Source organism: Passer montanus, unplaced genomic scaffold (assembly GCF_014805655.1).
Source record: "Passer montanus isolate IOZ18808 unplaced genomic scaffold, ASM1480565v1 scaffold106, whole genome shotgun sequence".
Taxonomy (NCBI): domain Eukaryota; kingdom Metazoa; phylum Chordata; class Aves; order Passeriformes; family Passeridae; genus Passer; species Passer montanus.
The window spans coordinates 703,657-719,066 of NW_024357170.1; the positions used below are offsets into that span (position 1 = coordinate 703,657).

Below are 15,410 nucleotides of genomic sequence, written 5' to 3' on the forward strand. Positions count from 1 at the left end.
CTCAGCAGAAATCCATGCTAGGCCCATATAATGACCACAGTTCTGTTCATCACTTTTCAGAAGGGATGCAGTCAAACAGCAATGTGCATGAAAAAGTAAGTTTTATCTGAAGGCTAATCTGAAGGGTAGCTCAGGTAGAAGTATTCATCCTGCTAGAAGGGCAGGAGAAAATAGAAATCTAGAGAAAATTCTTCACTTTAATAGCAGCATACAAAAAGAAGAGTATCGCTAGCTTTAGATACAGTGATCCAAATACTGATTGTACTTTTCAGCTGATGTTTTCATTCCTTTGGACTATTTACATTTTCTCTTCAGTGTAATTAAGTTTTTTTAGTGTACACTGTGCTTGATGGCATAATTCCTAACATTGTACATGTCTTTGAAAGCTTCTACTGCTGGGCTGAGCAGATTGCATATTCCTAAGTCTTCTCCCTTCTGTGAAGGAAGGTGTCCCTATTCCAGTACAAAGCATGCAACAGAGTCTGCTGATTGAGATGTGTTGTAGATTGTCTCTAGGACAATTTCTAGCAATGCTGAGTGCTTGAAAGTCAGCCTTGCTAATCAGGACATTCTTTCTCTTATGCTTATCACTTCTCATCTCTATTCCTTGGGAATTTAAGCTGTTATCTCTAATGGCATCTTCTTTGATTATGAGTAGATTCAAACCAAATGAAAGTAGCTTTAGATTAGATATTAGGAGGAAATTCCCTATTGTAAGGGTCCTGAGGCTCTGGCACAGGTTTCCCAGAGCAGCTGTGACTGCCCCATCCCTGGCAGTGTTCAAGGCCAGGTTGGATGGGGCTCTGAGCAACATGGGGTAGTGGAAGGTATCCCTGCCCATGGCAAGGGAGTGGGACTGGATGGTCTTTAAGGTCCCTTCCAGGCCAGGCCATTCTATGATGCTATGAATCTGTTTTTCTGGGCCCAGTGACCCGTTCCTGCTTTCCTGTGTTGTTCTGGTTTAGCAGTGGTCCCTCCAGAGAACACTGAATGTGTACCATAGGAACCACAGTGCCTCAGGGCTTAGAAATACATGTTCCAGGGAAGGGTGACCAACATGTCACATTTAGAGATGTTTGTGAAGCCTTACGTGTGACCCTTCAAATAGAGTAAAAATATTTGAGAGACATTCAGTGTCCAGAACTGCAAATCCAACAGCATTGCTTTCAAAGCTGGTTTCACACTTGCATTTCAGTGACACTTTCTGCTGCACCTGCTCTCCCTGACTTCCCTTTCTGTGATGAGGTGTGGATAAAGCTCAGCCTTTATACGTTCTTCCCACTGAAAGGCCTTTTGCTTATTCCCCTTGCGTTCCTTAGGCATGCCCTGCAGCTGAACGTGATGGGCACGCAGCGGCTCCTCGAGCTGGCCCGGCAGATGCGGAACCTCGAGGCCTTCATCCACATCTCCACTGCCTATGCAAACTGCGTCCGGAAATGCATCGAGGAGATCATCTACCCACCCCCAGCCGAGCCCCAGAAGCTCTTTGATTTAGTAGAGTAAGTAGGAACCACATCGCCCCTTCCAGTGCTGGCTTCCCTTCGTCCTGCGGCAGACCTGGGAGCTGTTCACAGAATCGGGTGGGATTTCTGTCAGAGGTGCTGTTACTGCTGTTTCTTCGTGTTTTTTAAAGACTCTGATTTCATGAGAGTCTAGTATTAATTTCTGTAGGAGTGTATTTTCTGCCAGGAATGGAGTTGCTGCTTTCTGTAACACTCAGCTCTGCTGCTGCCTTAGTAAGAACTGATTTTTTCCCCATACACCTTTTTTCTTTTATCTTTTCTGCTTCCCAACATTGTTTCCACTTCTCTCAGAAATCCTGTGGTATTTAACTGGAGTTATATGGGGATGAGTAAGAAACAGGCTTTTTTAGATAGTTCGATGTGAATCATTTAGGTTTACAAAAGACCTCTAAGATCAACAAGTCCAAGCTTTGATTGATCACCACCTTGTCAAATAAACCAGAGCACAGAGTGCCACATACTGCTGGGTTTTGAACACTTACAGAATTGGTGACTCCACCACTCCTTGGGCAGCCCCTTCCAATGGCTGGTCATCTTTTTAGTAAAGAAAATCTTCCTGATTTCCTCCTAAACCTCTCCTGGCACAGCACAAGGCAATGTCCTCTCAACCCGGACAGGAATACAGGTCTTTGATGAAACACCAAAAAAAGCTTGGCTAACTGAATTTACCAAAATAAAGAATAATTAGAAGGAATAACAAAATCAGCTGATAAAAGTCCTAGAAGACATTATGCTTAAAAGAATTTTCCCACAACTGTTAATGTGTTTTCATTAATTTTCTAGTGGGTGATACATGCAACTGATCTGTGATCTGTTGACCAAAGAACTGGTATAAAATCTTTATTCTTCTTGATTTAGATGAATAAAGTGTAGGTAGTGGAAGATGAAATTAATTCATGCCCACTAAGAGGACCACTGGGTTGTTTTTTTTAATGAAATAAGTTTGTCTTAAGAAATAATTTAACTGTCTAAGCACTACTCCAGAAAAGTTAGTACAAACTACTTTTTCTATTTGAATTTCTCTAGTAGCCCATATTCTTGGATATGTTTACTTCTAGCTAGTAGTCATCAATCATTTCTCTTTTATTCAGTGAGTGGAACATAATAAAAAACTTGAGAAATGTCTTAGTGCATTAGAGCAATGGGCTCCCTGGTCCAGTATCTTGCCCTCAAGAATGTCACTGAGAGATGTTATTTAGGGTAATAACAGCCTGGATACTCCTTTCTGTTCCCCTCATAGAAACCTGAAGAGTCTCAGCCTTTTTACTGTCTCATGGATCATCTTAGTGCTGATGTTAGTTGTCCTTCCTCTGTACTTGTTCTTTAACTCTACTCCCTCCCTGAGGTATGGGGGTCAGACAGAACTTCATGCAGTGTTCCAGTTGCGGTCACTCAAAAGTTTTATTTAAATAGCTTCGAAATTATACCACTGGTCTCATTCTCTGTACCTGATGATGGCCAGCATTTCATTGATTGGGGTTTTTTGTGTCTGCTGCTACTCACTGACATGGATGTTTCAGAGCTGTCCGCTATAATTCAAAAACTTTTCCTGAGCTACAGTTGCCAGTTCTAAGCTCAGCAACCTCTAACACCAGTTCTGACAGACTACTTTTCCCTAAAAGTGAAGCTGCTCTGTCATCTTTTTGCCCACTGACTCAGTTTTATGTCCTTTGGTGTTCATCACTGACTCCATTTCACTGTCCCAAAAGGCTTACCATTACTTGCAACTCTGAAAATGATTAGTGTTGATGGCTCAGATTTAAAAAAAGACTGCAGTACATGTCTGATTGCCAGTCAGAAATGTGGAGAAGGGCTTGGCTACCTCAGAGGTTGTTACTTCAGCTGCTTTGTATAAAACACTAAAAATTTATGTATCATAGCTTGAAAATGCAGCAGAGAGGATGATGTTTGGGATGCACCTTTAATATTTGCCATGTAAGTGAAAGAAATAGTGTGTGGGTATCAGGGTACAGAAGGTTTCAGAGAGAGGGGAGTGACAGGTATCAGAATTTTACCTTCGGAAGGGAAGGAGGGGAAGCAGACAAGGGAATATAAACTGGCTTCAAAAATGGGGAGAAATAGAGATTATGTTTTGCTTCAGCGAGCTGTGGATGATTCCCTTCACAGCCAACCCTTGTCTTAAGGTGCTGCTCTTGCAAGTGTTTTCAGAGGGATAATTGAACAACTGGATGCTATAACAGATCCATTTAACAGTGCTTTTGGCCATGCACTTGATATATGCTTATGATTACTTATTCACTTGAAATCTCAAGGAGGATTCCCAGCTGCTTCTTTTTCTGCTCTTATCCTCCTGTTACATCTTGCTGTTTCAGTATTCTGATATTTAACCTGCAAGTAAACCCTGAGGTTTAAGCTGTGTAAACCAAAAGTCACACTTCTGAGTGCTGCCAGGCCAATAGGGTAAACATATAATCTGCTGCATCAAGCATGGTTTGCCTTAATCTAAAGCTGAAGGAAATCAGCTTTGAAGAGTGTGCTGAGGTAAGGAACACAGCACACAGCAAAGTCTTGGCTGAAGCTGTGGGTTGGTTATTGCAGAAAATACAGATCCATCATTGTTTACAAGAAAGATTAATGCAAAGGCATTAACACAGAAAGTTTTGTTTTCCTATGGCAGAGTAATTTGGTGCATACAGTGGAGAAGTTATTAATTGTTTAATTTGCATTGTTCACTTGGAAGGGCAGATGCAGCACTGAGCAGAAGCAGCAGCTTTTGTGAGCTAGCATTCCAGAATCTTCCAAGTAGGTCACAGAGCAGTTCTTGCTGAAGTGTCATCTCCGCCTCCCTGATGGGAACGTTGGTCAATCAAATCACCCGGCAGGCTGGTGCCCTTGGGACAGGTCCTCAGGTAATGCAGAGACCTCTCTGGAAGGATGAAGGCAAGGGGAAATTACCTCTATTACCTCTCCTTGTACTTCTACAGCTGTCTTTGCTTTGTGAGAATGCAAACCTGCAACCCCCTGTCATGAAAACTTTAAAAAAAATTAAAAACAAAAAAAGAGAAGGGGAAGAAGACTTACACACAGCTTAACCTGAGTTTCCAAATTAACTTAGTCTTCCTCCAGGCTCTGCAGAAATAGCTATCTCCTCTTGGTAGGCTGGTAATTAGCTACTCCACAGATTCAAACAATAGCAGTTTACTGAGACCTTGAGGTTCAATGGCTGTCTAAGTGGCTTTACAAATTATGTCAATAATATGTGCTGCTTGTAACCTCTGTGTAGTTAATATTTTATGCTTAAATGCTGCCTACTGCCTTGTTTCTACTGCATGGGACCAGGCTTGAAAAGGAAGGTGTTTGTGCCTCCATAGGATTTTTTTATTTAAAGAAAAAATTCCTATATACTACAAATTGTCAGATTTTTAATGCATTCCAAAACTGAGAGATTTATTGCATCCAGCCCTCCCCTGTGAATCAGTGCTTTCTCATACAACAACTTCCCATCTGTGCCCAATGAGAGTCATCTGAAAAGTGCTGTGCCACCTGAGCCACCATGTCTTTGAAAGGTTGACAGGATCAAGCAATTTTCAGGTGTGACAGTTGGCATCGTATTTCTCTCCCCTTGACCTCTGCCTTTTTCTGAAATTCAAGAGAAGGAGGGGTGAAGTGAGGATCTGCAGGAAGCAGTATCCTTGCAGTGCCCCTGGGAAGAGTCCACGCCTTCAGCCTGAACTGTAAGTCCGTTGACTTAATTACAAATTGGATTATAGGAGCTAATCTTTGATTCTGTGGTGTAACGCCAGGGTGCTGGGAGCCTGTCAGAGACTGGCAGCGAGGGCTTTGGAAGCACAGCCAGTTCTTGTCCTTTACACCCAGATGCTGGCAGGACCTGTGAGGTCCTGGTGATGTGCCAGGGAGGAGCCTTTGGATGTTAGGCCCTTCCTGCAGCTCCATCATGGTAAGGGTTGCTTTTTAAAAGCTATCTGCATAACTGCTTCTGATGGATTAGGTACTTGAATATCTTCAAACAATAAAAAACAACTTGGCAGAGTCCTTTTGGGGTTTTTGGTGGTTTGGTTTTGTTTGTTTTTTTTTAAGCACCAGTTGTTTCCTGTGTGAACAAACCTGTGGTAAGCCTGCTAGAAGGAACATCTTAACACTGCAAATTATGGAAATCCACTGTTGGAATAATATCCCTGTAGGATGTTTTTCCAGCTTTTGAGACCTTTGTGTTGTTACGTGACTTGATAATTCAAGGTTACCTGGAATATCCTGAAACATCTTTGGGAGTATACAGCAACTTGTTGGCTGAGGATGAGAACTGCCTAGTGGGATTCCTGGCCGGGAGCGCTCCATCAGGCTGTAGACCATGGCAATATTTATGTTACAGATTGCAGTGAAGCATTACCCATGCAAGAGATTGCCCTGAAGTGAGTTTGTAGAGGCACCTGAATTGCAGCGGGGCATTGTAACATGAAGCTTACCAGGGTTTATTTTGCACCTTTAAGACAAAAGTAACTTTCTCCCACAAAGCAGTTTTAAATCCAAACTTTAAATATCTTTGACTGGCTTATCCTCTGTTTCAGGTGAGGATTCCCATGTCACTGGTCTGTTTTACCTGAATCTTTTTCTCTCCCTGCATGGTGGATGATGATGATGTTCTCCTTGTTCCCTGTAGGTGGTTGGATGAATCCATCATTCAAGACATCACACCCAAGCTGCTTGGGGAGTGGCCCAACACTTACACCTACACCAAAGCCTTGTCAGAGTACCTGATTCAGCAAGAGAAAGGAAACTTGAACATTGCTATCATCAGGCCATCCATCGTGGGAGCCAGCTGGCATGAGCCTTTCCCAGTAAGCATGAATACACAATTCCCTACCGGGAGCCTTTGGATGCAGCTGGAGCTGTGGTACTGTCAGGAATCTGTCCCTCCTTGTAGCAGTGTCTTGAGAAACAGGTGTCCACAGTTCACAGGGAGATGTGTGGAAGAGGTGGAGATCCCGTGCTGGAGTAGAACAGCAAGACGCCTTCAGCACCTTAGAACTCCTGTGAAAAGACCACATTTAAGCAATAGTAACAAGAGCTGGGATAGCTATGGTGCAGAGTGCTAGGCTTGCAATTGATTGTCCATTCAGGCATACCAGGGGAGTTTCTGTGCTCAAAACATGGGATCTGAGGGTCAGTCATACTCCTGGTGCATTGTGGTTGAGGTACAAATGCCAGGCACTCAGTAATTAAATGCAACTATACCTTTGGAATGAGATAATTCATTAAGCTAAATATACTGATAGGAATAACGTGTCCTAACATTGCAGCCAAATTGGAAAGGCAGCACAAAGTCACCTTTGGCTTTCATGAAGCCTGAAAGAGAAGCCTTTCTGTGCCAGAGATGGCTGAGATACAGCCAAGGCTTTGGGCCAAGCTCCCCATCTTGGAAAGACAAAGAGATCTGTTTGGTGTTGCAACCTGTTCCAGATCAAACAGCTCATCAGTGCTCTGAACTCCAGCTCCCACAAGTGGCAGCTTCCTTGACCTGAAGTAGGATGGGATTCAAAAGGAGTGTTGTGGTTTGGTTTTGGGGTTTTATTCTTCCTTGCTTTAGAAATTAGCTGGAGTGACCAGATCACCCTTGGTGACAGCTGTATGTTGTCTGCCAAGGGTAAATATCAGTCCAGCTGTTTTCAGCAAGTTTATTCCTGAGGCTGGGGAATAGGAAAGAAGTGGTTTCTAAGAACAAACCTAGATTCTGTTGTTGATGAGTAATTTGCAGGCAATGCATCCCCTGGTACTGGTTGGCATCCTGGCAGCTGTCCCAGATAGGCTGGTATCCATCTAAACTGGTGTCTCCTTCCTTCTTTGTCTACACCACACCAGTGTCATCATTTAGAAGCCTGTGTAAGCAATACATCATTGAAAGGAACACTAACCATTCTTCTTTTCCGCAGGGTTGGATTGACAACTTCAACGGGACCAGTGGAATATTTATTGCGGTACGTCTGGCTACTATTTAAGCTCCCCTTAAAGTGGAGTTTGAGTTACTAAAATAGAAATTCTGATGTTACTCTACAGCCCCACTTAGAAACTGTATGCAGTAAAGGGTCACAGGAATTTTCTGAGTCTGGAAGAAAGATGTCACCCACTTGCCACACATCCGTCAGCTGGTGGGGCCCAGAGGAAGGTCTTTTTGTGCTGAGCTCAAACAAGGACATTCATATTACTGGTTTGCTAAAGCGTGAATTGCAGTTCCCAAAAACTCTGAAAAAACTAAAGGTTTGGAACACAGTCGGCCAAATTTTCAAAGAAAAGGCAAAAGATGTATCCTTGAAATGAGGGTAATTCACAAGTGTCACAGTTTGAATCTTTTAACACAACTTTATTTTCCAGGCCAGGCCATTTCCTTGTATTGACCACACTGTCAATACAAGGTAGCAGTATTTATCATTCAGTTTGTCTCTGTGTGTATTGTTTCCAAATCTACTGCTTTAATTCATCATACTTCCATAATACCAAAGATTCTGGCTCCCACTTGCCACTGCTTTGTACAGGATTTCTTCCTCTACAGACTACGCCTAAATAATGTGTATGATTTATTTAGACTCTGCCAGTCACAAGGATAATTCACTATATTTTTTCCTAACTTGATAAAATATTCCCTGTAAGATGAAAATGATCATTACAATTAATATATGAAAGGAGTAAAGTTGCATGCCTTTTCTCCTGCCTTACAATTTTTTTTTTCTGAACTAAAATCACTGTCTTATGCCTCTCTGTCAATCCATAATGCTGTATAGCTCTGGGCAGATATTTATGTTCATATATGTCCAACTTCATTACTTTGTCAAAACTATGTTCTAATCAGCCTGGGGCAGTATATGAAAGGATTAGTGGTCTGCAATCATAGGAGAGCAGAATAAAATCCAAATATTATCTTGTTAAAAAAGTTCATTTATATCTGAAGTAGAATATAAATAGAAACTTCTAGTTTTGGAATGCACAGGACAAATAATGCTTTCATGCAAACCCCATTGATACATTTCAGAGGCATTCAATTTTTGTTCTCAAATTATTGACTTCTAATCATGTCAGTTTCTTTAAACAAAAAATTTTCTATTCCTTAGTGACAACTCAAGAAACTTGTACTGCCTCTCTGCTCTAGTCCCAGGATCTTGCACTGGTTTCTGGGTTCTTTTATGACATAATCAAGATCAAGGAATGCTTTGCAATTCCTTAATTTTGCAGATGGTCTTCTTACATTTTCATGTGTCAGGCTCTATCTTTTGTAATGACATGAATTTTATTTTGGACTTTTTTTGGTTTTAGTTTGTTTGGGTTTTTTTATCATAATTTTTGATGGTGTCTGTCACAACATTTATCCAGAACTGTTTTGCAAGAAACCTTGGGCCAGGTTTTGTATGCAGATGCAGCCTCTATCTTTAGATCCAAGATAGCTCCATGGAGAGCAAAGATTATGACATTCTAGGGTCACTGTGGGAAATGGCTTCTTTTTTAATATAAAAAGATTAGACTTGCACTGGGATTTGAAAAAGAGGTGGTATTTTTTGGTCCGGGTTTGAAGCTCTGAGGTTTTTCAGCATAGAAGAGATCATGAAATTTGTGTCATCTACACTGAGCTCTTGGGTGTTGGAATGTGGTCTGTAACTACAATGAGAGTTGACCAACAAAAAGACAAAAAAAAAATTACAAGGATGCAGGATGTAGAGACAAACTTGTTTGGAATGTTTTCCAAAAGGGAAAACATTCTATTTTACTATTACTATTTTACTTGCACTACATTCTATTTACTATTAGGGACCCAAGAGACTTTTTTCTTCTGTAGGGGGGGAATTAATAAGTACATGAATTAATGTTCTTGAATGTGGGGAGTTGTTTGAAAATGAACCCTTAAACATCGGAGTGATGCATCAGTTTGATTACCTGAAAGTTGTGTCAGTACAACCAGCTCTGCTGGTCAAATGTATTTTAAACTGTGATTATTAGATGAGTAGCTTTATTTGCTTTAATTAAGTGTTGAAAAAAGCAAAAGGGAAGTGGTTTTGGTGGTTTGGTTTTGTGCATTTGAAGTTTCCCTCCATACCAAAATACTCGCTTTCAACTTTTAACTAAGCTCATCCTATAGGGAGAACATCCCCCAGATTCAGATTTAGTTTAGATGATCTTTGATGTCATTTGGGCAGAATCTGGACTCCAAATCTTGCAAAGACTTTTTTCCTCAGTTTCAGTGTTTGAGTTTGATCATTTCATTCCATAAATAGACACATTTCTTTTAAATATTCGTGAAATATGGGAGTCCAAATTGTTCTTGATAATCTAATTATGTTTCTTTCGCCTACAGTTGTTCCAGCTGCTGTGGGGAGCTGTGTTTGTTGATTGAGGAACAAAATGAAATTAATTGCATTTCCACTAGAGTTTAATTAAGGCATTTTGTCTTACTGTTCCTTATTACATGCAAAGACCTTATTCCCTGCAAGGTAGTGAAGCTGTAGGGCACAACTGGTTTAATTTGTGATCTGGACAGTGACTGGCCCCAAAGCACCTCAGCTGAGAGGCTGTCCAGAAACATCAGACTCTGGCCAGGAAATTATTTTGGAGGCTTCACTTGGCAATAGCTTCTATTTCATTAAAGAGAAAAATGTCAGTATCTGTAAATAGAAACCAAACCATACCTGATGGAAGTATCACTGAACCATTTTTATGTAAAAAGTAACCTAAAAAAACTTAAACCTCAAGCCTTTGTTACGTGCAAAACATAGGAAATCTCGAAACCATTCATGTGTGTATGACCATCACATGCTGCTCTGAACACATTTTGCAGCAAATCCATCAAACATCCTCATCTGGAAGATCTCAGAAAGGTTTTCAGTGTGAAAATGTGGTAGTTAATCACACAGTAGTCTCTAGTGAGCATATGTTCATAGAAGTGGAAACTTCCAAGCTGAGCATGGTTGCCTCCTTTGTTTCCTTCTGTCTTTTTTTTCCCCTTGAAAAAACCCAGTAGTAAGAGCACAAAGAAAATCACAGTGATGTTGCATGTTGAAGCTTTAATGTCTGAGCCTAATCATAGTTCAGTTTAGGGCAGCAGAATTCAATGCATGACACAGGTTTGAGGAGAATGGAGTGAGCTGTGTAGGGAATCTTGCACTGTTTGTGTCAGAGTCTGTGATCCCTCTGACTGATGCACCAAGGATGAGATGGGACTGCTCAGAAGTCCTAGTTTAAAAAAAAAATTTAAAAAAATTAAATCAGTCAGAGGCATTATTCCCTTATTTGGAAGCTGTGAAATGCAACAAACACATCTGATTGTAGACCGGGAAAGGAGGTGGAGAACAGCCACCAAAAAGACCCCAAAAGATAAACACCTTTAAAAGAGGGGATACAGTGTCCCTTAAAATCCACCAATGAGCACTAGATAGTGGTATGTGCTTTGCAAGTTAATAGCAAGTCTGAAATGCTTTTTTAATGACTTTTTTTTTTCTCTTCAGACTTCAGGCAAGGGGTTTTCCACAACTAGGCACTTCCTGTTTAGTTGCTGTAGAAAAATTTAATCTATTTTATAATGAAATTTGAGTTTCAGATTGTATGAAAATAATTTAAGAAAAGCTATAACATTTCCTTTGCCCTATCTTTTAAATATTGATGGATCTGTAGCAAATGATCTTTTGCTCCTTCATTCAGTCCTTCCCTCTGCTTTTGCACAGATCTAAATTACAAGAGCTTTTATCCTTCCTTACTTCACCAGCACTTTTATCCTATCAGCTTTTTCCCTTGTTCCTCAGCCTCACTACATTGTTACCCATGCAAGAAAGAACTTGATTGCAGCCATGACTCTGCCACGTTGGGTTTCTTCTGTTATGTGTTCTGTTGAGCCCTCATCTGTGACGCACCAAGTAAAGTTCCTTCACCCCATTTCACTCCCACCTTCCTGTATTTTGCCTTGTCCTTTCTGATCCAGTCTGCCATGCTGTTGCCATACCTCTCCTGTGGAAGCTCCAAAGCCTCATTGGTCATCATGGAAACCCCCTGATAATTCAGGTTAAATGTACATATTTTGGGTAGCCTGATCCCCTGAAAAATGCACTTCCTACTGAAGCAAGGTGAAAATTTTTTTGTTCTTGCCTATTTCTTCTTTTTGGTTGTCAGTGCTTTGTATTTGCACTGATTCCTTTTACTGAGTTTTGGTGGGTGATGTGCTCTTCAAGGCAGGGGCCATCCTTTGTATCTTTGTGCTCAACAGACAGCTTTGGAAAAGAGGAGAGTGTGAATGCATCCAAAGGAAAGGTAGTCAACTTTTCAAAAGTCCTACAGGTGTCATTTCCAAAGTGACTGTAGTCTCTGAGGTATACTCAGACCTCTTTATGCCTGTGTAATTTAAGAAAATGTAACTTTCAGGCATGCACTTTGCAGCAGCAAATTCAGATAAATTTCTCTCCTTGGGTATTTTCTTTCATATTAAGTTAAATTAAAAGTCCTAGCTTTTCTCGTGGTACACAGCACAGACATCATCATGTTTCCAGGTGTCCTCTGGAAATGCAGGACAGCAGGACCCGTGGGAGATCCGTCTTTGTTGTCACAGAAACCAAATAATCTGCAACAGAAAAAACTTGCTACAGTGCTGGCCTGTGCCCAGTGCATGCTGCTGGAGTCCTGCCAGTTAAATCTCAGCCCAGCCTGAAATGGGTGACTGTTTCCCTGTCTCCCTGTCCCACAGGCAGGCAAAGGGATCCTGCGGACTGTCATCGCCAACAACGAAGCGGTGGCAGACATGATTCCCGTCGACGTCGCCATCAACCTGACTCTGGCAGCCGGGTGGTACACGGCCGTGCACAGGTGGGAGGGCATCCCTCTTTATAGCATTCCTCTTTGACAACACACCTGCAATATTTGCTCCCTACATCAGCACTTTAAAGGGAACCAGGAACTGATTAAAAATCAGTGCAAGAGGCTGGTTGATTGATTTTCTGGTTGGTGTTTTCTCCCCGTGGGTGGGCAAGGACTGAGAGCATAGGTGACGCAATAAAGGCGGGGTTTAGAGTTAGGCAGTCTCTACAACTATGGGGCAGACCTGTTTCTTGCCTCTCAGAAGTCACTCTTCGGAAGGCAAAGAGTTTTGCAGCAGTGATTTTTGGGCCTCCTTCTCATTGATTAGCTTCTCAAGTGTCTTCTGGAGTTTTCTTGGTAAAAAAAGCTCTGTTTTCCTTTGGAAACACTGCACAATGTAAATATATTATGGGCTTATAGGTTATGTGATCTAAAAAACTGTCCCTTCTTTGCATTGTTGAGAAGAGTATGTAGAAGTGATATTAAGGATTTAAGGTCCTTTCCTGTGAACCTTTGGCCTGGCCTTCAATCATTAGGTAGGGCTACAGAGAATAAACCACATGAATTATTCTGGAGGTTTATGCAACACTGAGAAATCAAACCCAGGCAAATAAAAGGCAGAAGTGTTTTACTTTGAAAGACAGAGGAAGCCCTCTGAACTAAGGGTAGAGCTACATCCAGGAAGCCAAATAAGGATCCTAAAAGGATCTTGAAGAGCAGCTCACCAGCTTTCCCCTCAAAGCATTATTAAGAAATCCACCAAATTAAAACTGTGCCGTTTTCAAGTATACAGTAAGAAAAATGCTGTATTGATTTCATCACTTGACACGCTTGGCAAGGCATGCTTAGATCAAGAAAACTGTTTGATTAATTCTTGATTTATTTTGAAGGAAGAAATAAAACAAATGTGATCCATGTTTAGTTCCACACCAAAAAATGCAAGCTTTGTTTGGTATTAAATTTACTTGAAATTGATTGTTTTTGTAATCCCATCCCTAAAAAACAGATTTGGTATTAAACTGGGAATTTACTTGAAATTGATTGTTTTTGTAATCCCATCCCTAAAAAATAGAGTTTCTTCACATCTCAAAATAATACTTCTTTCTGTTTTCCAGACCAAAAAACCTGTTGGTGTACAACTGCACAACAGGGGGAATCAACCCTTTCTTCTGGGGAGAAATGGGTAAGGTCTCATTTAAATGGAGAGCATCCATAGTGTTCCTTACACTTTGAAGAATTGGTTTCCACAATTTAGTGGCATTCGGTGTTTGCCATTCAAACTGCATTTTGGGTGAGGGTCCTGTGAGGTAAAGAAATGGGTAAGGTCTCATTTAAATGGAGAGCATCCATAGTGTTCCTTACACTTTGAAGAATTGGTTTCCACAATTTAGTGGCATTCGGTGTTTGCCATTCAAACTGCATTTTGGGTGAGTGTCCTGTGAGATAAAGGGTACTTCCAAACCAAACCATTCCAGGATTCTGTGATATTATGGAAGTGAACCATTCTAGGATTTTGTGATATTATGGTCTCTCTTGTCCATCAGAAAATTCTGAACAGAAATAAGAGGTGTGCACTTCAGGAGGAAAATGGTAAGATGACACGTGGGCTTCAAGAACAGTTTGTATTTTGATCATGAGTTTTGTGGGGGAAAAAAAATATATTTTCATGGCTGACTTTTCTTCAAGTGGATGTACTTCCAAGGCAGGGGTGAAAGAAAGGGAGACACATCCTGACATCCTTGAAGTGAAAAACTCATGCTGAAGCCAAGCAGCAGAATTTGTCTCAGCTGTGTACTGTGAAATACTGTGTACAGTTAGTTCATTCATGGACAGATGTACTGGGCCTGGTTTCCTTTCTGTTACCCCTGCATTCATCTCTTTGTGCTTTAAATACAGGAGGCTGGCTACGCCATCTCTCAGCCTTTGTTCTGCTTTTCCCCTTGGCTTATTTACATAAGCCAAGCGAATGAGACCATAACTGCATTTACAGAATAAATGTCTTAACCGTGATATTTGATCACGTGGCCTAGCAAGGAAGAGGTTTCAGCAATTGGCTGAGTGCTGAGGACACCACATGCAGCTCTTGGCTTTTTTTTGTTTTTGTTTTTTTGTTTTTTTTTTGTTTTGTTTTTCACCCACTAAGTCATTGCAGTAGGGTTAGTCAAGATCTTCCGTGGCTTTTTCACATGAATGAATGCAAAGCTCTTCACAGGCTGCTACTTCAGCAAAAGCCACCATAGCACCACTTTCTGAGGCTTGCTTTTGTTAACCCTTTTTCAATGGAAATTTACTGATGAAAAGAGCAATGTATTTAGTGCATTGTCATTTATTTTATTCTGTTGTTCTGCTTATAACTATGGGATTAGCCATGAAATCATCTGGGTGCAGCAGCAGCAGCAGCTTCTATAAGCAGCTGAGCTGTGTGGTGGAACTGAAGGCAAAATTTTCCCCTTGGGTGACACCGTGAAACTCTTTCTACACCATGTTGTAGCCACAGTTTTTCTGAGAGCAGCGTGCTGCAAAGAATGGAGTATTAAATTGCAAAATTTTGCCTTTAAAGATATTGCATGGCAGAAGAAATTAGTTTGGGAAAGATTTACTGCATCTCAATGTTATGACTGCAGGCATGCAGTCTGAATCCTTATTCAGACTCCTACCGATTTCTTTTTGGGAGATGCACATAATTCTGTTCAAGGAGTCAGGGTGTGTGACTGGTCATCAGGATAGAGAGTTCTGATTGTCTGGAAGCTGCTGAGAAACCAGGAAAGGGAATGGGAGTCACCTGGCCTCGGACTGAGCATTTTAGAGGGATGGGCCTGGGCTACCTGGTTAGGCCAGGTGACACCAGGACCTGCTGTAGGAGTGACAGATGTACACAAGGAAGTAGGGATTTTTCAAGGGGAGAAAGATCAAACAGAGAAATAGAGTCTGGATTAGGCTTAGGATACCTAGGGTTGGGAACTGAAGTGGTGGAGATGGTGATGCTTTGAGTACACTTTGAGTGATGAGCTGGGAGGGAGGGAGGAACACCCATTGCAAGGCAGTTCATTCTAAAGCTCCTCAGACACAGATAAAAACTCCTAGGGG

General features: G+C 41.3%; 1 protein-coding gene across 4 annotated transcripts in view; it reads left to right on the forward strand.

Annotated features, from left to right (window-relative positions):
- LOC120507784 (fatty acyl-CoA reductase 1-like) overlaps window positions 1-15,410 on the forward strand; it is a 118,606-nt gene that overhangs the window by 91,008 nt on the left and 12,188 nt on the right. For all 4 annotated transcript variants that reach the window (XM_039720873.1, XM_039720888.1, XM_039720895.1 and 1 more), the window contains exons 4-8: window positions 1,320-1,499; window positions 6,163-6,340; window positions 7,433-7,477; window positions 12,214-12,332; window positions 13,439-13,506. In XM_039720873.1, coding sequence (XP_039576807.1) covers window positions 1,320-1,499; window positions 6,163-6,340; window positions 7,433-7,477; window positions 12,214-12,332; window positions 13,439-13,506 — 590 coding nt within the window. The remainder of the gene's footprint in view (window positions 1-1,319; window positions 1,500-6,162; window positions 6,341-7,432; window positions 7,478-12,213; window positions 12,333-13,438; window positions 13,507-15,410) is intronic.